The sequence below is a fragment of the Lampetra planeri genome, chromosome 4 (assembly GCF_965212315.1).
Source record: "Lampetra planeri chromosome 4, kcLamPlan1.2.h2, whole genome shotgun sequence".
In the NCBI taxonomy this organism is placed as follows: domain Eukaryota; kingdom Metazoa; phylum Chordata; class Hyperoartia; order Petromyzontiformes; family Petromyzontidae; genus Lampetra; species Lampetra planeri.
The window spans coordinates 14,266,203-14,291,084 of record NC_136110.1 but is presented as its reverse complement, the minus strand read 5'-3'; the positions used below and the strand labels follow the sequence as shown (position 1 = coordinate 14,291,084).

Here is a 24,882-nt window from a genome sequence, read left to right as displayed (position 1 = left end):
GTCTGCTGCAGGACGCGGAGAGCAAGGCGGAACAGGGCGCGACTGTGTGCGCGCGTGAACACTTTGTGTTCACCGACTCCAACGGAGTCATCTACCACTTCACCGTGGAGGGCACGAGCGTCAAGGAGGGGGCACGCATCCCCCCCGATGTGAGGGCACACACAGTGACACTCACCGTGACACTCACCCACACAGTGGGAATAGAACTCAGGTTGCCGGGTTCGTAGTGAAATAGACACGGTGACACACAGTGACATACGCAGTGCCACTCACAGGATCATGCCTAACACATATACAGTGTTACTCTCACAGTATCACACTCGCATAGCACCACGGGAAAACTCATCCAGTCATCTCACTGTCACACGTTTCACCTTCACAAAACCACTGGCTGTACCAATGACCCTGACCTTGGCCTCTACCCTTCATCATTCCCTGTCCCTGATTCCTTGCACTGCAACCCAGGCCAGCATGGGCAGCATCAGCAGCATTGCCTGGAAGGGAGATGTTCTGGTGCTCGGCGACTCGGATGGAAACCTCAACTTCTGGGACCTGAAGGCGAAGCTGTCCAGGTGAGTGGTGCGACCAGTAGTGGCCACTTATGCCTACCCCTACTCTCCCCTCCTACTCTCCCCTCTTACTCTCCCCTTCTGCTCTCCCCCGCTCTACCCCGCCCCCCCCCCACTTTCCCCTCCATTCTCCCCCCCGCTTTTCCTCCCTACTCTCCCCCTACTCTTCCCCCCACTGCCACTGTGCTGGCTTTGTGCGAGACTCCAGGCAGGTTGGAGGTGTTGCCCTCCTCTGTGATTTCGTAGCCAATGTCGTGATTCATAATGGAGTTTTGGGTTAGGTCATGTAATGGTCAGACCGAATATGTGTCGTGAACTCTCCTGTGTGTGTGTCTGTGTCTATGTGTGTGTGTCTTTGTAAATATGGAGAGCAATAGTTTAGTGGTGAGCCCATTGAGCTACGAACCTAGCGACCCAGGTTCCATTCCGATTTTCAGTCAACATCGGGTGACAAATATCTGAACTGGTCCTGAGCCTGTTATAGGTTGACTCGGCCTTAAAATGCGTACCTAGTGTGGTGCGTGTAAACCCATCACCTCCTGCATAGTGCCGGCGTTCATCGGTGCTCGCTAACGGCACTTTCCCAAGCAGTATTTCAAAGGCTACGCGGGGGATCTTTGTGTCTGTGGTCTCCCAGGGGAATCCCCACTCACCGAGGCTGGGTGCGGAGGTTGCGCTTCGCTCCCGGGAAGGGGAACTCGCGCCTCCTCGTTCTGTACAATGACGGCATCGAGATCTGGGACACCAAGGAGGTAGGGGCTGCCCCCCGCACCTCCCCCCGCACCTCCCCCCGCACCTCTCCCCGCACCTCCAGCGTGCTCGGTCCCGCAAGTCGCGCGAGCACGGCACCAGGTCAGAGAGCCCGGAGCAAGAACCAGCTCAGAGTCAGAATATGTATTTATACTGGAGGAATCCAATGAGCTGTGAAGCTCATTTTCACAGATATCCAGTAGTGGGTGGGGGGTCAGAACGTTACAGCAACAAACAGTACAAAAACCCTATAGAAGTACTGGAAAGACAAACAAATCACCCAAACACACACAAATAAAACTAAACCATCCCTATCCTACCAGGTAAAGCCCACTGAGGTTTTAACTTATTGGTCACAAATGATCGCTCAATAAAGTGGCATATCATGTAGAAATTTATAGCCGCAAAATAATCTAGATAATCTCAAAGCGTGTTTCTAAAATGCTCCCTCGTGTGTCTGGGACAATTTCCCACCGAGACCTCTCCTTGCAAACGCTTGCGCCTCACAGCAAGAGGGCCCTGGGTTCAATTCCCGACTCGGGCACCTTTCTGCGTGGAGTATCTTTGCTTTCCGTTTACTCTGGTTTTCTCCGATAGCTAAACAACATCGTACACTGTGACTGGCGTTGGCCAAAAATGGGATCACACGCAGCAGCAACAACGCCCCCGACTGCGAACATTTGGCAGGCCCCTTCTGAAAGAGGGTCTTGAGACTTGTTGAGGCTTTCTATGAGTAAACAAGGGCAATAAATATATATTACTGATCTTTGGCTGGTAATGGTAAGGAGCTGCTGCCTTACCGCCCCATTGGCCAGTGGCCATCACGGTGCGAATTAAGCTCCACAGCGTGGTAAGGAGAAAGGTGGTCATAGCTCACTGTGTGTGCGCGTGTGTTTACTATGTGTGTGCATTCACTGTGTGTGTTGGCAATGTGTGTGTGCTCACTGTGTGAGTGTGTTCACTGCGTGAGCGTGTGCTTACTCTGTGCATGTGATGGTCCAGGTGAAGATGGTGAGCAGCCTGCGCAGTGGGCGCAGCGTGGCGTGGCGCGTGCTCGACGTGGACTGGTGCACCTCGGACAAGGCGGTGCTCGCGTGCGAGGACGGCTGCGTGCGCGTCAGCGACACGGCGCTCCGGGGCTCCGCATTCCGCATGGAGGAGCAGGAGCTCACTGGTACCCGGGAGTCGGGGTGGGAGGAGGAGAGGGAACAGGGGGATGTCTCGGTTATCTGTTTGGATTCTGCGCCCTTCAAAATATCCAGATACAAACTCTCACAAGTTCAAAAACTAAAATCTTTATCAACCTCCGTCCTCCCACTGACCAGCGTGGGAGAGGCCTTTATCCTGGACATTTTTGTAATCGTTTTTATTACGTTAAGAGTCTCTAATGAGAACGTTTAGATTAGATGTTGTCCAGTTATAAGCACAGGCCCGACTCTATTTGCACTGAAGTTCACTTCTAACCCTTCTCGAAAATCATTATAGTTGACATGAGTCACTCAATCGCCAATTGAGTGAGGGAACAACACATGACTACAACATAGGAAGACAACAATTCATGCCTTGATGTTGAAATATGTGAAATCCTATCTCTCCTGAAAAGCAGCATTCTGGTGGCGAGCCCTTTCCAATGATTGCATGAATACACGAGGGCTTTAACAGGGCACCTTGAGGGCACAATTACAGGCCACAGTGGCTTCACTTGAACCCAGACAGAGCGAATCAGGACTGCCCCTGGGTGGTGTGTCTGTGGTGAAGGAATGAGGACAGGCCCACCTTTCTCTTCACCGACTATACCTTTAAATTTACAGATGTTCCAAAAGCATCTCGTATGTAACCCTTTGTAGTGTGTCCTCATGTACCCCGTGCACACGCTTGTCTTAAAAATTATGTTTCTTTTCCTATCTAGCCAAGCGTTCAGTGTCGTCTGCTGATTCAGCTCCCAATGTTAAAAAAGGGCTCCCTTGATATTCGGCCCTTGATTCGTGCCCAAGGACAAACCAGATCACCTCCCATACTGTGTTCAAACCTCACGTGGTTCAATGTCAAGTATCCCACTTGAGATCCTCATGGGTCTGAATAAGAGATCCACAGCTCTCTGGCTGTTTTAATGGGGATACCTCTTCCGATTTGAGGAGACGGATCATTAAAATGTACTTATGGCAAAAGTCCATACACTGTCACACATCGTGGCAATTCAAGTTTAAGATGCATGGTAAATATTAGCCGCACTAATTTTGTTTTGACCTCCACATACTGCCGAATAGCCCAAGTTATGCGGTTAAGCTTTTTGCTTGTGGCTTGATGAACAATTTAATATTATGAAGCCATTTTAACATCGGTGACAAGTACTGACCAATCCTGGACCCTCCACTTTCCCCCAACCGCTGTCCCCAGCGTGGCGAAATCTAGTTAAACAACCCCTTGACTGACAGAGTGTTGGGAGACTGGCATTCAGCAGGAGTTTGACAAAAGGCTGACAATTACTATAATTTTATCCAATCACAACATATCTTTCTCACCTCTTTTAGGGTGCAGAGGCTGGGTGCGAGGCCTTGTTACTGTCAGCGCCCACCCTTGCCTAGGGAGCCGGCTCAACAAGCCCCCACAACCCAGATACAAAGTGGAGAGGCGCTGCTATTTACACAAACACTAAAATTGAGGCATTGCAAAATAATAATAATTTCATGTAAAATATCTAAGTATAAATTTTATCTTAGTCAAGGAGACAAAAACTATACTCTTGGGTTCTTTCGGTAAAGTCACGTAGGTAAAAAATAAAATAAATCACGACGTTTCGGGTGCAACACCAGCGCCCTGATGACGGACACTTGTGTTGCGCCAGAAACGTCGTGATATATTTTATTTTATACCTACGTGACTTTACCGAAAGAACCAAAGAGTATGGATTCCTGCAGTCATGAAAGCTTCAAATCAAGATTGAGACAAAAATTGTCTTTATATACCTACCCACACCCCACACACACCGGCGACCTTCAACTCATTGCGAAGACACTGCCCTTGACTGCCACTAACCCCATGTGACCTCACTCCAGCCAATCACAGCGATGTTGCTTGTGCATGAAGAGGAAATGCTCGGTAATTTTTTAATGAAGTGGCGAGCACGTGCCACACCCAAACACATGGTTATGTTTCTTCGTTGCAACCCATTGTAAGCAGGGCAACGCGGACATGAAGGATGTCGCAAGCGTTGTTATAGCAGCGGAATGTCTGTTTGACTTGAGCGGTAGTGACGTGTCTCCAGATGCGCTGTGGTGCCCGTATCTGCTGCCCCCGCGCGCCGGCCTGGCGCTGAAGGCCATCCTGCTGCACCAGCCGTGGGACTGCCGGCACACGCTGCAGATCGACGACATGTCTGTCCCAGCTCACACCACACATTCTTGCACGGACACCTGCACACACACACACGCATCCACAAAGACAAAGATCCCTTTAGAGCCTTATCAGACTTTTTTGGGAAATTGCTCTTATTGAACACCTATGAAGGCTGGCACAGTACACGAGAGTGTGGGTGGCCAGCACCACGCCCAGCCGCCTTTGTCTCCCCCTTGACTATGTTTACTCACCACACCGGTACTTATTTGAGGCTGAGTCGACTCTAGGGGAGGCCCAGGAACGGTTCAGATGATTGACACTGGTGTTGGCTGTGAGCATGAATGGCACTCGGGTTACTGGGTTCGTAGTGCAGTGTACACTACCGCTCCTCCCTATGCATACCCACGTACACATACGCACAGGCAAAACTTACCCCATTTAGTGTTATAGACATGTTAGCTGAGCAGCATGGTGTCTGTGCCCGTGTGCAGAGACTACCAGGAGCATGTGGACGTGAAGCGCCTCTTGCAGGAGCAGCTGGACGCTTTGTCCAAGTGAGTGCCGCGCAGGGCGTGCGTGAGCGACCGGGCCCTGTGCAGCAGGACGGCTGCTAGGCTCCTGGTCGCACGGCGCAGTTGCTACTGCTGCTGCGCTGTGGATGAGTTAAAGCAGCAATCAGTGCAGCGTTGTGAGCGCACTGCGGAGAGAGCGGAGGAGTTTGTCTGAGCGAGTGGTGTTTGCGGTGTGAGTGGAGCACGGTCAGGATACTGCTTTTGATCTGGTACTACTAGGTTTTGCCTTGTGGCTTGAGGTCAATGAGGCACAACCATAGAGGCATCTTGGATGGAAGAGCCAACAGACAAGTCATTGGGAAGCTATTTCCAAGTAACTACAGTGTCATGAATCTCGTTGGTTTTTCTTACTGGTTACTCATCAGTCAATTGCTCAAGTTCAGAGGTAATTAACTTTGCTGTCATAATAATTCTAATTATTTCCTTATTTATCTAGGAGAACCATATTGCGTCATCCAACGCTTGTTTTAGAGGGTCTTGCATTGGGTTTTTATTTTAAGATGTTTTCAAGTAATTAATGACTTGTGTTTAATCAAGTGGGGGGAAATTGGAGCGCCCGGATAAAACCCACGTGCGCGCGGGGGCAACACTCCATACTGATGGAAACAGATGCCGATGAGTCCACTCGGTGTACTGCCTTCTCCTGACGAGCCAGGGTATGTCACCTTGATTCCATGGGAAGGAAGTTCACAACATTTGTGCAATCCACCAACCCTCGCCTCCACAGTGTTGGATTACAGACCACTTGGATAGCCACAACCGCCTGGCTCATGGTGTAAAGTTCGAGGTGTGAAATTACTCAGCTGATATTATTAGTGCCGAGTGTACTTCCAAATGCATGAACCCGGGCTATAGAGTTACATGAGTCGTGTTTCCAGTCCTAGGGTGAAACGTGGTATTTACTTGAGTAATATGCTGCCGAAGGTAACACGACTGGGCAAATGCGTCAGGTGACGGGTTTTGATATATCCTGTCAAATGACATATACAGTGAATTATCGGAAGTGAATGTGGTTAGGAAAACAGTCTTCAAGACCATGAAACCTCAAGGCCAAGATCTATTGAATTACAGAATAAGTATGATTATGTATTCTTCATCAGTATTCTCTTGACTTCCCATTATTCTTATCTCAACATCAAACCTGTTTCGCTCAAACCTAACCTAAATTGAACCTAAACCTCAGCTTAAAACCAAAATCTTCTCCAGACCGAATTGGTCTAGAATGATTCTGATCTACAGCAGCCATACGTAGCCAACCGTGCTAATCGGAGGTGCTAATATTAACAGGACCCTGCGGGGTGGGCTGGTAGGAATAATACTTAGTACCGGTACAGGGATATCGACCGGGTATAGAGGAGTTAAAGAAAAAATTATCGTGCACAAATAAGACGATTAAATGTATCTCGTCTCTTGTGTTAATAAGCCTCCCGCACGAGGCCTCGCGAAGCCTGCCGCACTAGGCCTCGCGAAGCCTACTGCACTAGGCCTCGCGAAGCCTTCTGCACTAGGCCTCGCGAAGCCTCTGCAGTAGGCCTCTCGAAGCCGCGCTTTTCGTGCACAAATAAGGCGATTAAATGTATCTCGTCTCTGTTAATAAGCCTCCCGCACTAGGCCTCGCGAAGCCTGCCGCACTAGGCCTCGCGAAGCCTACCGCACTAGGCCTCGCGAAGCCTTCTCTGCAGTAGACTAAGCGAAGCCTTCTGCACTAGGCCTCGCGAAGCCTCTGCACTAGGCCTCGCGAAGCGGCGCTTTTCGTGCACAAATAAGGCGATTAAATGTATCTCGTCTCTGTGTTAATAAGCCTGCCGCACTAGGCCTCGCGAAGCCTGCCGCACTAGGCCTCGCGCCGTGCTTTTCGTGCACAAATAAGGCGATTAAATGTATCTCGTCTCTGTGTTAATAAATGTTTCTTGTCTCTGTGTTAAAAAAACGTGCTGCGTTTCAGTAAAGTAATTTTTTTTTTAAATAAACGTGCTGCGTTTCATCTCTGTGTTAATAAGCCTGCCGCACTAGGCCTCGTGAAGCCTGCTGCACTAGGCCTCGCGCCGTGCTTTTCGTGCACAAATAAGGCGATTAAATGTATCTCGTCTCTGTGTTAATAAATGTATCTTGTCTCTGTGTTAAAAAAAACGTGCTGCGTTTCAGTAAAGTAAATTTGAAGCGAAGTTTAAAGTTTCGCCGTGAGGCGCCGGAAGCGACGGCCATCTTGTTTAATTCACAGATCGCAGGGGGAGCGGGCGGCCATCTTGTCGGACAGGGTCATGCCAAGTGTTTGCAGTAGGGGGCGATGTTGATACACGGAGCGGGCGGCCATCTTGTCGGACAGGGTCATGCCAAGTGTTTGCAGTAGGGGGCGATGTTGATACACGGACGGACGGACGGACGGACACATTAATCTATTGGTGGTCTGGTCCACTTCGTTTCTACCAGTATAAGTTTGTACCGTCTGAGTGTTGTTCATCCCGAGTTGTTCATGACTATAATTGAACGCGATAATTTATAAAAAACAACTCATTAAAAGGCACAATGTATCTGACATTTGTGATTTACACTCACAACAGCCCCACGCACTCCCTATAATACCTCCAGCGTCTAGAGATGAATTAGAGTTTTGCCTCTCCCGTATTAAACCAATGTATCATTGCGTTATAGTTTCATATCGTGTGTCTGTGTGTGGGCTACAGTTATCTTGCTATGTGAAGGGGGGTGGTGACGAATCGTCTCGGCTCTTCACTGGCATGGCTACTGGTGAAGCCGAGGTTTTGCAAGTCGTGCCGTGTCGCGTGTGTCGCGCACATCGCACAGTGTAGCGCATGTCGTGCAGCGTCGCGCGGTGTCATGCACGTCGCGCAGTGTAGCGCAGTGTAGCGCAGTGTAGCGTCGTGTCGCGCAGTGTCGCGCACGTCATACAGTGTCGCCCGTGTCGCGCACGTTGCGCAGTGTCTCACAGATGCTGTGGTAATGTTGGGGCCAGATGGGTTAGCGTGGGGCATGAGTGGATCGTGTCGAGGGAGGACGGGCGACGGATCTGCACTTGTTATTTTACAGTCATCACGTCGCGCTTTTGCTGCATGTGTCTCCCTGCGTCCACAGCGATTACAAGAGTCTGCTGCTGAACCCCAACTTCTCCCTCCTGCAGAGGTGTCTCCTGACGGCCCGGTGAGTGGGCGTGCGACTGCATAGACACTGACACAAAGGGCAGTGCCTCGAGATGTGAATTTGGCCGTTGTCTGTTTGCAACATATTTTTGGTGCAGCTGTGCAAAGCGTCCCATGGCAGGCTTATTAATTGTGTGTCTACACAACGGGGATTAGGGACACAAACGATTGAGCGATTACGTTTAGCCCCACACTGCTAAGGTAAGTGCTGTTGGTGAGCACCTAATAAGGGTGGGATGGCATACGAGGAGGTGATGTGGCCACCAACAGGCTTTCCCTGACCACTTTGACTGCTTTTCTTATGCTCATATACCACACCTGGTACTCATTTTCGGCAGATTCAACCTCGGGGAGGCCCACATGTGGTTCGCTCTTGTCCTTCCCCCGCAACTGCTATTAGCGCGGTTGGCTGTGTACAGTGCAAAAGAAGTTCAACATACATACATATAAAACGCACGCGATCGGTGGCACTCGTGTATATGTGTCGCTTGCTATAAGTGCCTACCCATCCGTGTTTATGCTCTATGGCGGGGGGGATCTGTGTGTCTGCCGCCAGTCTGTTTGGGGACGAGTCGGAGCTGCACTTCTGGACGGTGGCCGGGTTCTACCTGCAGCACCACAAGCGCACGGTGGGGCTGGCGGGGCCCAGCGGCGACGGCCTCGACGTCTGCTACGATCTGCTCTGCGACAATGCCTACTTCCAGGTGCCCGCAGAGGAGGCCGCATGGCGCCGCGCGTCTCTCCGCCCCGACGCGTGCCCATGCATGGTGACCGCCTGATTCCTGGCGTGAGTTACGGTTACGGCAAGTCTGCGTGTGTGCGTGCGTGTGTGTTTGCGGTTTAGAGGTGGCAGCTGGAGAGGGTCGGCTTGCAGGAAGCCAAGCGCGCGACGTACGCGCACACTAACAAGTGTGCCGACAAACTGCTGCTGCTGGGACAGGTGCGCCCGCACGCCTGCGCCCACCACGTTACGATGCGCGTTGCCATCCGTCGCGCTCGATCGCATCGCCAACCCTCTGTGCATCTTTCCTCACCTTGAGTCCTTGTAACCCACCACGGAACAAGTTTGCGTGATTACCAACCGTCGGGTGCGTGCGTTGTGTGGTGGCCAAATTTGCATATCCATAAAGAGAAAGGACTGGAGTTGAGAACCACTCCTCTCAAGCGGCACCCTCTACCGGCTGTTCCCTCTCTTTGCTATGTGATGCAACTGCACATGGGGATGTGCAGGTGTGTACGAGCACGCGTGTGCGTGTACGTGAGAGTGCATGTGTGTCTGTGCACGCGTCAGACGGAGCGCGCGGTGCAGCTGCTGCTGGAGACGAGTGCGGAGAACGCGGCCTACCACAGCGACTCGCTCAAGGCCTGCCTCGTGAGCACGCTGCCCGCCTGCGGAGCTGCGCAGAGCACCATCAAGCTCGTCGCCACCAACATGATCGCCAGTGGCAAGCTTTCGGGTACCGCATGTACTGCGCATGCTCGCACGACAAAGAGCGTCTCTTGGGACCGGTGGTGTCTCTTGCAACTGGTGGTATCACGGCCTGTTGCCGCTGTGCGTACGTGTATGTGCAGAAGGTGTGCAGCTGCTGTGTCTCATTGACAAGGCGGCCGACGCGTGCCGATACCTGCAGACGTACGGCCAGTGGAACCAAGCGGCCTGGCTCGCAAAGGTGCCCACCATGTTCCACCCACCACACTCCACGTGCCACGTGCCACCTGCCACGTGCCATCCGCCACGCTCCACTAGTCCACCTCATTTGCTGCACTTGTGCATACTCACTCACACGAGTGCTTCTGGGCTCACGTGGACAAAACAAGCATGCATCTACAAAATACATTACATGTGTGTGCGCGTGCATGAAGATGATTGTGTACTTGTGAAGCTGTGCGCGCGCGCGTACATGCTCGCGAACACGTGTGTATACCCATTTCGTTGTGTGCTTGTGAACGTTTGCACGTGTATGTGTTAGAGAATGTGTGCATGTGCGTGGGTCAGTGAGTGCCCATACGCTGTTGAATGCGGGTATGTTTGTGTGCTCATGAATGCATGAATGCATGCATATGCGTGCATGTGAATTTATGCGTTACTGTGTGTGTACTGAACACTTGCGTGTGTGCGTGCGTGCAGGTGGGGAGTGCTAGTGTAGTGGTTAACGCACTGTGCTCACGGTCCTAGGCCTCCCCTAGGTCGACTCAACCTAAAATTAGTACCTTGTGCGGTGTCTAAAAATCGGCACTAGGGAGACAAAGGTGTGGTGCTGGCCACCCACCCTCTTGTGTGCCGTGTCGGCCTTCATAGGTGCTCGCTAACAACACTTGTCCAAACAGTTAAGGCTATACGGGGGATCTTTACCTTTGTGAGTGCAGGTGCGACTGGGCCAGGAGGAGTGTGGGGAGGTGCTGAAGCGCTGGGCCGATCACCTCTGCTCTCCGCACGTCAACCAGAAGTCACGCGCGATCCTCGTGCTGCTGTCGCTTGGCTGCTTCCAGCGCGTGCTGGACATGCTGCACAGGTGCGAGCACCAAGTACAGGTAGTCCCCGACTTACGATGGAGATGCGTTACGACGATCCCATCGTAAGTCGAAAATATCGTAAGTCGAAAATGGCCTCGCCTACCCAGGAGTCTTATAGAATGGTGATAATTTAGCAAAACGGAGCAATTTACAGTACCGTACTGTATAAACTAAATACTGTATGTATTTATTAATTACAATACATGCTTTTTTCACTAAAATTGGGCTTTGAAACACAAAAAAACACAGAAAAAAATACACGCGCTAACACCGTGACAACTTAACTCCGTCGACCGCTGGTGAGAGTGAGGCATCACACAAGGCGGGAGATGCGTACATCCCGGCAGCGTCCCAACGTACAGTATCGTACCTCGTACGCTGCTGCGTTTACCTGCGAAATGTAAAATATTTCACAATTTTGTCAAATCGCTATCGCTATCGCCATCGTAAGATCGAAATATCGTAAGTCGGGGACTACCTATACACAACAACAACCGCCATTTGCCATTAAGTGGCGGTAACATCACCACGGCGCTTGTGCCAGGTGCCATGGGTTGACTAACTGAGATGATTGGCCAATGCGCCACCTGTGCCCCCTACTGTGCCAACTTTCTGTGTTTTAGCCGCCTGGCACTCCACTCGTTGTTGTGAGCATCACTTCTCTGCCCTCCATTGTTGCTGGAGGGCAACTGCTTCCAACTGCCCAGTAGCATCCTTCATGAGCCTCCTCCACAGAGGCCGATCTTGACACTTCTGGTACCAGTCATCCACTCAGCTCCACATACTGTACCACATCACTCCATCTCCTCTCTTGCCTGTGCCGTGCCCATTTAGCCCCCTCTATTTGGCCGAACAAAAGCAGTTTCGGGATGCGGTGGCTGGACATGCGGGCCACATGACCTAGCCAACGCAGTTTTGCCTGCCGGAGAAGCTCACCGATGGGACGTTATCTAGATGTTTCAAGGATTTGTGAGCTTCCCACACAATCCTACCTGGTTAAACCCTGGATGGATCGTAGGCAGGCCATGTTTTTAACCGGCGAAGATGTCCCATTAGAGGGGTCCACGTTTTGCAAGTATATGACCATGACCGAGAAGACCCGAAGCTTCGTGTGGAGGCAGCTTTCACGCAGCATTATGCAGACGATAAAAGATAATGCCACTCAACTGATTTGGAGTGACACCTCTACTGTCAAACCGGAGCTGGTCATAAGCACACTACCCAGGTATGTAAAGCTCTCCCACTTTCTCCACAACTGCCCCATCACAAATGGGGAGTTGAGGGGTGGAGTGTTGTGATGGCACAACATATCCAGGCAGGTGCTTAGTTTTGATGGGGCTGATGGTAAGGCCCCACCTCTTAGTGGCATGCTCCGTGTCTAGCAGCAGCGCCTTCAACTCCTCCTCTGAGTGAGCAGCAATCTCCAGATCATCAGCATATGTAACATGGTTGACCAATAGGGATCTATCCCTCAACCACACCCAGGCATCGATCAGCCTCACATTGTATCTGTACCAGATGGAGACTCCTTCGGTACAGCCATGGAAGGCTTCACGAACTACGTGGTCAATAAAGATGTTAAATAATGTGGGAGCCAGCGGACATCCCTGTTGTACCCCAAGGTGAACAGGGAATGGCTTTGACTCTTGGCCACGTAGCTTTATCTGGGCCTGCCCACCATCGTGAACGTCATTAATGATTGTGAGCAGAGAGTCAGGGACTCAGAGCCCAGGCCTATTCATGGTATCATGGTCCTTGTCCAGGTCGATAAACCAGAGATGTAGGTCCTGTTGGAATTCCCTTCACCTCTGCTGCAGCAAACGGACAGAAAATATGGCATCTTTGCAGGACGCCCTGGCCTGAAACCACATTGGGGCTCTGCAAGCCTCTCCTCAGCATGCCTGGCAAGTCGATGTTGACTAATCCCTGCCAGGACCTTTCTCGGCACACTGAGTAAGGAGCTGCTCCTGTAGTTGTTACAGGGCATCCTTTCAATCCTGCGGAAACCCATCCAGTGGTCCAGACTGTTATTATAATGTAATTTAGGGCAGGCTTCACACAAAAATGGAACCCTCCTTCAGCAGTTTGCTTGAGTTCGCTTGGGAAATAATGTCTACCCGCCACTCTTCCTGATCATAACATACCAACACACACATATACACGCACGCACACACACACACAGGCATGCATAGCAACATATCTCATGCGTGTGCCCCCCACCATGCCTCTGTCCCCGCTCTCTCGGTCGCAGCATGCGCTACTTCGACCGGGCGGCGCTCTTCCTGGAGGCGTGCGTGCAGGCCGGGGTGCTCGCGGACCCAACCGATGCCACTCATATCCTTCTCCAGCTGAGCCGGCGCCGGGCACTGAGGGAATGGAAGCTGTTGCTCAGTGGCTGTGGATTGGGGTCAGTCAGGACTGATGGATATCAACTATTAAACTCTATCCAATTTTTACTTTGCCAGGTCAGGCCCACTGAGCTATATAGCTCTTTTGCAGAAGCGATCTGGCCACAAATTAGAGCTCAACGGAAGTGGCTTTTCATGTGGAAATCTATGGGAGACAAATATTCTAAACTCATGGTTCTCAATGTGGAGGGAAAACCGGAGGACCCGGAGAGACACACGCAAACTCCAAATATGCAGCATTTGTCAGGGTTGGGATCAACCCCACGGTAGTTAACATCTCGCTACCCCAGATGGTGCATGTGGTTGATTGTGAGGTTTCACTCAAAAGGAAAATTCACGGAGTGTGATGCACTCCAATACTAACTAGAATCTGTAAATGAACAGTTATGCAGTGCTAGAACAGAATCGGTGACGTTGCAGTGCCCTCATGACCCATGGGCTGATTTATTAAAATGTTACAATTTTGAGGAACAAAATGGAATTTAATATAAATGTGAGAGAAACACAGACGCAGCTCACGATGATTGGCAGCAGGAGCACATCTGATGATTAATTGTGGCCTCATCACATCCACACCATCCACACCATCCTCCACAACTTCATGACAGTTGTGTTTGATGAAGAAGACTTCCATTTTGTTACTATATTGAACCTGTGAGATGCTTGTGATTGACGTATCCCACTTTGAATCACGCATCACATTCGATTAGCATCACACCCGGCACCTGATTAGTGCGGTTGGCCATATACGGTGTGAAAGAAGAACATACATCCTATAAAATTATTGAACCTAGGAGGAGCAGAGACTTGGTTGTGTGTGATGGACCAGAGCTTCAAGATATTATCCCCCGTTGGAAGAGATTGACATCCAGATGATCCAAAATAACACGATCTGATACTTTCCGGACAATTTTCTTCCTCGTGTGGAAGAGGTAACCATCCAATGGCTGGACTTCAGCCTCTAATGGCGCTGATGTGGTCATCCAATGGGGAAATGTGGCCGCTGGAAGCTTAATCGCGTTGAGAGGATTGTTGATCCACATGGTAAATAGAGGAAACAGCACCGCCTAAACAGCACGTGGCGTATAAAAGGTTGAGGGGTAATTCCTCCCTTGCACCTGAGAGTGGTGATGAGGGCCACGTGCATTTACGCCACTCCTGCTCTGCCACAGCGCCCTGTTATCGTACACATCTCGTTAGAAATTGGCGCGTCCTGGCAAGAGCTGGGGTCACGGCCGTGGTTGTGGTCGCAGTTGTGGTTGAGGACGGGCTGCACGGTGCATGACTGCGTGACTGCACCAAGAGCCAAACTAAACGAGGGGTCGGTGGGACGTGCGTAAAGCAGTTTTATAGGGGCAAATGCAAAAATCTCCCCCGTATTGCCTGAACAGACTGTTGAGGCAAGTGCTTTTAGAGAGCACCTGTACAAGCTGGCATTGGACACGAGGTGGGGGGTGACCAGCACCACGCCCAGCTGCCTCTGTCTCCCTAATGGTGATGTTTTCCCACCGTACCAGGTACTTATTTTGAGTCTGAGTTGACCTAAGGGGAAGCCCAGGACCGGTTCAGATAATTGTCGCTGTTGTTGGCTGTGAGGGGAAATCAAACTCGGGTTGCCGGGTTTGTAGTGCAGTGCGCTAACTGCTATGCCACCGCTCTCCACAGAGGCAGTCCTCTGTTCGGATCTAAAACATTTGCATGCCGAGCGTTTACATCCGTCAGTGTAGAATGATAGGAGGATGAAATGGAGAGAGTGAACCTGTCAACGTGCCAGGCCGTCTGGGCCAGCATCTCAGATCAGCACTGTGCCACACGCTGGACTCACCCTCGCACGTGCTCAAGTAGCCTGCACTGCCTCTTGCATTGTTTTACAGACGCACGCTTTCTATTTGGCTCGAGATTGTGCTATTTTTTCTTAAGGGTTCCCGCTTGCTAAGGTGTGCCATTGCCTGTCGTTTGGGAGGTGTTGTGTTGTGTATGGAAGACTGTTATGTTAAAAACACAAAGGGACACAAATGTGACACTCAGTGAGCAGAAACGCCATATTGAATATCCACAAGAATGGTTCAGCTATTTGCTTGGCGTTTTGCTGCTGACAATTGTGAAATGGGAAAATTTAAGCTTTGAAGGTGAACGGCTATTTCGTCATTAGGTCAGCTGCTGCTTCTGCTGCTGCTCCGTGTGGGTTTGTGTTTGTGCTTCCCTTGGCCTGCAAGGCACTACGTGTTTTGCTGTGATGCCACGAGGTCTAATTGAGTCCCCGTCACTCTGCTGGTTTACTTGATTGACAAATCCATTGTAATTTGTATTTACCTGCTCAAAAGGTAGTCCAACTCCCCCTGGGCACTGAATACACACACCCTGTAAGTACACACACATCCACAAGCATATGCACGCACGGTATGCACACCAGCTCTTGGCCGTGGACGCGCAGGCACAGACGCATGCACACTCACGCTAGTGAGTAAAGCAGAAACGTGTCGGCACGTCCGACACTGTTGGTCGATCCGAACGTCGCTCATCCACTGTCATCATCCGCACACTGGTCCGGTCTCGACACGTCTTCTTGCATGTGACACAGTGCAGTTCTCAACTCGTAGGCCGCGGGCTGCTGGTGGGCCACAATTCTGTGGGAAGTGGTCCATGGAACTGGTTCAGATCTTTTCACAAAGTACAATAATTTGTGCTGCATGATGGTCCACATCTGTTGGGAATCGCTGGCATAGTGAATGGCATCTTAAGAATCTCTGTTTGTATTTCAGAGCCATGCGACGGCTTCAGCTGAGGCTGAATGAATCGCTGTTGTTGCCTCCATTGAACTTGCGTAGCACGGTCTCGCTCACAGCAGACAGCAGCAAGGCTGCGTACAGCCACTGGGTGTGGTGTTCACACCGCAAATACCACACGGTGCTTCTCCACTGGCTGAGGAGATGTAACAACATTTCTGAGCTTGCTCGCGTAAGCAGCCCACGGATATAGCAAAATACCTGTGAGCTCATCACGCGGGCAAGCCCAGACAAAGCGATGACGAGCGTAGTAGAGAAGTCAACACGAGAGTTCAAAGCCAGCGTAGGCGAACTTGCAAGGGGGTCCCATGTTTCGCCTTCTTGGCATTATTGTCGCTGAACGGACCCAACGCTTTGAAGTGACAGCTTCCACCGCACAGTGTTTCACAGGTGACTAATTCAACTTCCAGATCCGTTCAAAGAGAACAGAGATTTTTGCAGCCAGAGGCCTGAGCTAGGAGCAGTCGACTCAGTGTCACTCGAGGAGAAGGGACTCAGCGGAGGATGCCATGGTGCTGCATGCGGATGCAGGAAAGGGGTTTTTCTCGTCATAAAAATGCAAAAGCACGATTTCCTGGACAGAACAAATTCAGAAACCTCACCTCGGAATGGACCACATTCACCGGGTCATTGCTAAATGTGTGGTTAAATAGCAAGATTAAATAGGAATAATAATGGGGTGTTTCATTTCACTGAGAAGAAAGGAAGATCTTGATGTTTTAACCAACTGGCCCCTAGGGAGGTTTAGATAGTCTTAAACGTGCTGGAGAGGACAGGTGGAGTTGATTTAATACTATGGATATGGTCCTATGTTAATGCGTGATGTGGTTCAATGAACTATGTCTGCAGGCAAATGTTTACATTTACAGGCTTTCCTGTGAACAGAGAGCAGATGGAGATTCCTACGGAATGGCCCTGTAGACGATCAAAACATGTCCAATAGCCGGCTTTGACTCTGGTTTGCTTCCATGGTAGAGGGTCCTGAAGGTCCGTATTAGAAGTGGGCATTCACAAGCACAGAAGACTGAAAGCCTGGATTATTGGTGTCGTGGGATGATCTGTGATCTCCCTCGCCTTGTATACAGCAGGTCGTGGGTTCGATCACAACCCTGATGCCTGTATATTTGGAGTTTGCATGTTTTCCCTGTGGTAGCGTGGATTTTTCTCCAGGTCCTCCGTTTTTTTCCTCCACATTTCAAAACATGCGTTTAGAGTATTTGGCTGGTATAAGTTTCCACATGATAAACCGCTTCGTTGAGCTATCATTCATGGGCAGGTCGCATCTGAAAAAGAGATATTTAGCTCAGTGGGCCTTACCTGGTAAAAATAAAAAAAGTTTTAGTTTTTTTTTAAGTTTAGGACTTCCCTTTGGAATTCCTTTCAGCTGTAGCGGCTGCCCACTTTGCTGCCCTAGGTTGCCCACGTAGCAGTATTTACAAATTATCTCCACAACCTTTCCTCGCACGTAGAGGCGACACCCTTTTAGTTGCTGCAATCTGCACCATCCCCTCTCAGAGTGGAACCTCTTGTAAAGCCTTTCCCATGGATATGTGGGTTGGGCAGTTGCCTCTGCAAGGAATTTGAATGGGTCTCGTATTTAATTAATTACCTGATGAGTTTCCTGTGAGCAGCTCCACCTCAGGGTTTCTATAAATTAGAGTTTGGCTACAAGATGGAGTAGTTGGTACTGTTATTTCATGGCTGACTTTTAGGCATTGTCGTTAAAAGCATTTTTACGTGCAAAGGTCACGTCCCCTGCCATTATTCCTGCGCGAGAGAACCAGGAGGCCAGAGCCGCCTCCATTATCCATCATGATTTTACTGCGTTGGTCGGACCTTTCAGGCCAACTGGCTAAAAACAACCTCTCCCTCTATGGCATTGCACGACACAAACAGCACATACTTGCCTAACAGGGGGCTAAACTGAGGTGAAGGATGAATTGCCAACACGACATACGCACACACACATGCACTTACATGAGCGTGTAATTGTACAATCCCACACACAGCGGAGCACAAACAAGCAGTGTGTACTTGCACTTTGCTGTCACCAAGGTTCTTCTGCTCGAGGCATGAGTGTAACAGCATTTGCCCTATACCTCCTGCAGAGTCTATGGCCATGGTGTTTTTATGCCGGCTGTGCCAGGAGCGGTAGGTTCGGCCACGGCTGAGTTGATGGCTGTGAGGTGATGTCTCGGTAGCAGTGGGCATTTATGATACATAGATACACGTGTTTAAAGCACTCTGCACAGTTTTATAAGATTCCGGGGCATGGGAAAGTGGGCTGAAGCAGCGCCAACAATTACCACAGCTGTAGCATTATATTGGGATGTTTGGCCAAGTCCATGAATGAGCATTTATTAACACGATGGTTATGGCTCGGGAGGGTGGCTGTGAGTTGCCTCTTGCCAGCCCGTGGTGTTTTTCCTGACCCGCGTGTGTGCGCGCGCCTCGCTGCACGGCCCCTGACGGAGTCGGTGTGCGCGGAGTATGGCCGCTACCTGCGCTCGCTGGGCCTGGGCAGCGCGGCCGCCGAGTACGCGGCACGTGGCGGCCCCGCCGGCGTCGAGATCCTGGCCCAGCTCGCGCCGTCTCGGGAGGCGGAGACACCGGACTCCAACAAGACGAGCGGCCTCGAGCCCGACAAAGCGGCGCCGCATGTGCCGGGGACGTTGGGCTCGTCGTGCATGGTAGAAGCGTAGGGCTTGCCGACTCCGGGGGCCCCCCGGGGTGCCGACCGCAGGTGGGGGGGGGGGGGGGGGGGCGCGCTTGGGAAGGATAGAGACCGCATTCGCGGGGCCCAACGCAGCAAGCGCAGGACTCTTCGATAAGACGGCGTGCGGGGGGCCCCATGGCGCCAGCGTGCGGCACGCAACACTGCACCAGAGGCGCAGCGTCGGAGCGCCTTTCACGAATCCATTCCGTGGGGCTTGTGGCACGAAGAGTTGCAAAGGAACAACGGACTGTAACGAGTGGACCGTTAGCAGACACTTTCTTGAGAGTGCTCTTTATTAAAAACCATATGAAACATTGAGGCTATAATTTGCAATGGAGATATGGGGAAATGCAGATGCACGGATAAGGGTTGAAAAACCTTTAAATCTAACACACCGACACCCTAAAATGATTTTATGTGACGATGTATTTGATACAAACACAAGGTACAATATAATTGATGTACACATTGCTTTGGCCAAAATGGCCCTGGAATGTGGCTGTGGACAGACCTATTGGAGAGGACTGATGGTAGCGTTTAGGTGCGCAATGCAGAATCATTTTTGGATTAAGCCTGAAACATGAGCAGTTATCACCGATTGCATCGAGTCCATTCTGTTTTGTGTCACACGTTTGGCCCCACTATGAAATGGGAACACAGCCGACACGTGTTTAAAGGTTCCATCGGCAGGGAGTAAAACCCCAGCTGAGGGGCAGCGCACACCAAAGCGTGTCGCTCGGTCCCTGTCCTCCAGCTGATACCACCAAAAGGAGTGGGGGACCCCTTGAGCTGCTCGTGGGTCTGTGGGCCACGCTGCCCTGGGCGCGGGGTGACATCGCGAGGCGCGACGCGAGGATGATGTGCGAGAGGAGCTCTGCTGTACTAGGATACGTGTCGGATCGTCCGGTGCAAACACGTGACTCCACAGCATGGGATGTATTTACCGATGTTATCATTATCTTAAGAAAATGAGACAAAAGCATTCCTTCTTAAAATTCCGAATGCACACATTCATTTGTGCAAAGCTTGGCTTGCATTGACATGAGCACGCTCTGAACAGATCTGGTCTAGAGCGGTAAGCTGTGTGGACCGTGTAATCCAGCCCCAAGACACAGGTGATGGCACCAGCCAACCTCTTGATGATCAGACTCGCATGCCTGTGTCGTCCAGGTTCAGAGCGGACATTGGTAGTATTTGAGGTGGCAACATTCAATTGGTACACATTACGTAACAATGCAAATAAAGTTAACGTTATGATCACTTTTCAAATCGGTTTAACGATGTTTTTTTTGTGGTTAAAATGTTTTTCCATTTCACGTGATGCGGAACGTTAAATATGTGGACTACCAAATTATTATCGGACTTCATGTAGCGGCCTCTTGCCAACAGCAGCTGTCTGCGGGAGCAGCCGCTGTGTTATTTGCTGCCGTGACGTGTGCACCTGCAGATACGCGATGCAGACCACCGATGTGCACACACAGGTGAACGACTGGCAGCAGCCGACCTCGAGGTGGATCAGCTGTTCCTCCTGGATTAGAGTACAATACTGTATGGACACGCTGAACACTTTATAAAGCGACGTTTAAGTGTTCCTGCCGAACGTAACTGTACTCAAAGCTGTTGTTGCTGTGATGATGTGATGATGTGCTGTTCTAAATAAACTCGACGTGATTTGCATTGTTGGCAAAGGCGTTTTCAGCTGCACGTTTGACACCGATTTATTTTGTAAATGTGATTCGGGATGAAATGTTCTCATTTAGGGATTTTTTTTTGTTATACTTAATGTTTTAAGAACAAAACGTTTAAACAGTTTCTGGATAATTCCTTTTGGCTGTAAAATCAAAAACAAGAACACCTCATTGAAAATCGTGAACTTACATTTGAAAGCTGTAGAAAGTATTTTTTGCTTTAATCAGCCTCGGCCAAAAAATTCCTGCACATTTTTAAATAAAGAGGCAAAAAAAGATTGTACATTTTTTTATTACAAAGCAATTACATCTAGACAAGTTACATCCAGCAAGTTAGAAATAATGCTGACTGAACAAAAACGTGGTAATGTTACCATATGTAAAATGTGGTGGTCATATTTTAATTAATACCTTGACCATAGACAATTCAAGTTTCGTGTCAACAGTGAAGACACTTAGGCTATAGGGCCAAGGACAGAATAGTTCTCATCAATAATCCATCAAAATTCGGACCCTCGGTGGTCTGATAATGAAACCTGTCAGTTAAACTGGTCTTCTCTTCCAACAAACTTTCTGCCTGGCCATCCTAGTCGGCAAAGCTCTTCTAAAAATAATCCAAACAAACCTGGAATGTCTTTTATCTACTCCACCACGCCTTCCGACCGCGCGCGCGCGTGTTTTAGTCTCTCACTGCAATAATATGATAATTATAAACATGTAAAGTGGGGCTGGATTCATGTCATGTGCAAAAATGGACCAATAAATTAAGATATCTGTCAGGGAGAGTAACCAATACACGTTGGAGTACGTGTACATAGGGCAGCCAATGAAAACAGTGACAGACCAGAGCAGGTTGGGGTGCTTTGAACCGTTGGACTTGATAAAAGCAACATTCCAATGTCTCTAAGAAGTTGCTTAATCAGTGGACATTGGAGCCATTAAATCGGCCTTGTGTTGTGCAGGAGATAAATAAGACCGTGAGATATGACAATGACTTGAGGCATTCATCCAGCAGTGGATAACGCATGGCTGATAACCATGATGACTCCACCATCAACAACGTCTTGTTTGGCATACTCGTTTATGGTCAAATTAATTGGTGGCCAAAACTGATTTGATTAATTGGTGGCCGTATATTTTCAAGTTTAAACGTATTCCCTTTGTAATGGTATTTTCGAGGTTTGTATAATTGACATGTGCAGACATATCCTGCATGTACATATGGATGTGTAATATTTATCCCGTAAATTTCATACCATCATCCCATTGTGGAAATATCAAAAAATTTGCTTTCAATTTTCTTTCGTTGCCCATGACATGGGATGGGATGGTGTGGGGCGGTGCAGTGGCCAGCAGCAGGCAAAGGGACCAATAGGATGAAAGTGGAGGGAAGGTAACCTGGGGTTACCTGAATTAAAATGAGGGAAGCTGGCTTCAATGCACAGTGCCTGTGATATATCAATTCGTATGAGCTGTCACTTTGCTTTTATGCATTCTTTAAGCCGTGTATCCACAATGTATCGCGTATATACAAAAGCGTGACTGAAGTTCCATGTATGTGTTGGCAGACAAGTATGTCTAATGGGTTGTGAACTCAATACCATTGAAAATAGGTAAATGCAGGGCACAACTTTATCCGGAGCTCTAGGGCTGAGCCTTAGAACATGATTTCCGTGCAACCTGACAGTGCAATTGTCTGACAATGAAAGGAAATATTGATCAAAGTTATTCTGCACTGCAATAAGATATTGGACTTAACACAAGATGCATAAGGAGACATTTGAAACAATAAAAAGGTAATTTTAGCACGTTAATATCCCAATAAGCTACATCATGCGTTGATGGCGTGTGCGAACTGGAATACAGCGTCAAGGTTATTTTTACTTGAAAGCATTTAGCAATACGTCTTCAACGCATCTCTGAAAATATTCAGATGGAAGGGAAGAAGTTGCCTTGATTCATTTTCCGTGGAGGTAACTTTATACCGGGGTTAGTCGGGCAATAACCACCACACGTACCAAGCCGAGGTGGCAGTGAGGGTGCTAGGAAGTAGAGGGTCTTGTGGAAGGTGATGTGTGTGTGAGTAAAGGCTCGGCCAGGCAGGCTGTGTCAGACAAGGAGGAAAAGGGGAGACAGCTGCATCCCTTAAAAGAGGCCTGATCGCAGTGGACTACTAACACCATGCTGGTTTTATGGGCAGTGCGTTCCACCACGCAGCCGACTGCAGAATCACATTCGTGCCGCCTGCTTAAAATTAGACCTGCCTCGACAGTCGTAGCAGCCCTTGAAATGAAAATCTTTACGTACATGCCAATGGAAAGGAGTGGCCACAACATGCGTGGCACGCAGTTGTAAGTGCCATCCAAACGTGGCCCTCTGTGACTGATGGCCCTTGCGCGCACCAGAGTGTGTGCTGTGCAAACACTACCGTTTAGTTCAGTAGTGCTGGGCGGCGAAACGCGCACGGCTTCGAGACATGCGCCGCATTCCACTTTGCTTACAGCCGCGGCCCATGCGGAGACGGAGACCTTTTAAAACAAAGCGCTCCCACCTCCCGTCACGTTGACTTGAGAAATACGGTGGCGATGTGCGCGCGCGTTGGCACGCGAGTTTTTCAAACTGCGGTGAATGCGCTCGCTACTGAAGCAGCAGAGATTCTTCTCTCGGCTTTGTTGGATACAAACTCCGTTCGTAGCCGCGGACAGGTGTCCGCCTGCCGCAGCAAAGGCTCCTTCACCGCCACTCCAGACACCAGCTCCCAAAGCACACACCGCTGCTGCGACTCGTCCAACGTGCACCGAATACAATAGAATGAGGTTATTACGGTTTAAAAGTACGGCACTGTATTTGTATTTGGACTTTATTCAAAAGGCACCTTAAGGTGATGATTAGCTTTAGACCACCTGTCTTTTGAAGACACCATAAATATTAACCCATTCAACTTCTCCAGGGCCGTCCATGATTGGGGGTGCGGGGCCCGGGGCAAACTACACACCCTGGTGGGCCCCTCCCTCGGCGCCTTCAAACTCAACCAGAAGTGTTCCATCTGGCACCGTGACGTTGAATCGCGGGGACCCCCCCCAAAGCGCGGGGCCTGGGGTGGTCGCCCCTCGGGAGGGCTCTGAACTTTTTTTCTCAAAGAAGCAAACACAATCTATACATTAAATATACATTCTAAATGCATTGCCAAATATATATTTCCAAAAACGGATACATTTTTGTGTTCGTAGAAAGAATAGCTAAACTAATATTTTTTACCGAACAATGTGGGAACTGCATCACTCTTCTTGCCAGCAATTGAATAAATGTAACATTGCAGATGTTTGATTTTTTTTTTATATATAGAATACGATAATCCTCACTTAACGCTTGGTGTCCACACGCGTTTTCGCTATAACGCGATTCTTCCATTCGTCACATTACCTGCGGGGCCGTCCATAAATGACGTCACGCGATTTTGGACGATTTTTGCCCCCCCCCCTCGTCACACGGCGTCACAAAAAGTCGGACCCCCCCTCAAATATGACGTCACAAAGCTCTGCCTTCAAATAGCTTTAAACTATTGTCATTGTAGTGCGTATTTAATATGGCGCTGCACTCTGATGTTGTAGGAGAAACTTTTATTAAAAAGTCAATTTAATTAATTAGAACATGTTGTCTATATTTATTTAAAGTTGCGCATTTGATGTGACGTCACATTTCTCAACCCCCCCCCCCTCGTCACAAATGTCTGACCCCCCCCCCCCCCCCTAGGTGCGTGACGTAATTTATGGACGGCCCCTCTACGGGGAAATTGTTTTCGCTTATCGCGGCACTTTTCAGGAACGAACCTACTGGGCTAAACGAGGACTCGCTGTATAAATCAACGCCAATGCTAAAGATAAGTTACCACTTCATAGCATGTCATGGTCGTGTATAAGATCCACACAATAATTCTTAGTTTTAATGTTTCATTATTTTCTTGGATATTTGTGAATTCCTTTTCTAGCATTTTGAGAAAGCCCCAGAGGAATGTATGCCAGGTGGATCGTAGTATTATTATTATTGATCGATAAGTCGTAACAACGTGTCCAGAATGGCTTCTGCTGCATCCTTCCATGTGTTTGAGAGGCTAAATGATGACGTGCTGCTGCTGTTCCAGCACTGAGTGGAGGAGGTTGGGCACAGCAGTCGAATATCCTCCTGCGTGATGAGTCGAGGTGCTGGAGGTGTGTGGGGAAGCTTTGATGAAGGCGGAGTGGCGACTGGAGACGGGGCATGTGGAGCGTCGATATGCGGAGCGAGTGGGGCTGATGGGCTCGAGAAAACTATGGGGATGAGGGAAGATGTTGGGGAAGTGAGTGCAGCAGGGTAATAAGTAAGGAGGGTGTGAGGGAGGAAGTGAT

General features: G+C 49.7%; 1 protein-coding gene across 4 annotated transcripts in view; it reads left to right on the top strand.

The window, feature by feature from the left end:
- Positions 1 to 20,513, top strand: part of WDR11 (WD repeat domain 11) — a 41,135-nt gene extending 20,622 nt beyond the window's left edge. For 3 of the 4 annotated variants that reach the window (XM_078593328.1, XM_078593325.1, XM_078593326.1), the window contains 13 exons: positions 2 to 149; positions 466 to 572; positions 1,207 to 1,321; positions 2,322 to 2,493; positions 4,585 to 4,693; positions 5,147 to 5,209; positions 8,321 to 8,386; positions 8,942 to 9,089; positions 9,230 to 9,325; positions 9,677 to 9,842; positions 9,958 to 10,055; positions 10,753 to 10,898; positions 13,151 to 18,441. In XM_078593328.1, coding sequence (XP_078449454.1) covers positions 2 to 149; positions 466 to 572; positions 1,207 to 1,321; positions 2,322 to 2,493; positions 4,585 to 4,693; positions 5,147 to 5,209; positions 8,321 to 8,386; positions 8,942 to 9,089; positions 9,230 to 9,325; positions 9,677 to 9,842; positions 9,958 to 10,055; positions 10,753 to 10,898; positions 13,151 to 13,577 — 1,861 coding nt within the window. In that variant the 3' untranslated portion in view covers positions 13,578 to 18,441. Of the gene's footprint in view, position 1; positions 150 to 465; positions 573 to 1,206; positions 1,322 to 2,321; positions 2,494 to 4,584; positions 4,694 to 5,146; positions 5,210 to 8,320; positions 8,387 to 8,941; positions 9,090 to 9,229; positions 9,326 to 9,676; positions 9,843 to 9,957; positions 10,056 to 10,752; positions 10,899 to 13,150; positions 18,442 to 18,553 lie in introns of those variants that run through there. The other variant, XM_078593327.1, reaches the window with a different exon arrangement.
- The last annotated feature ends 4,369 nt before the right edge of the window (positions 20,514 to 24,882 follow it).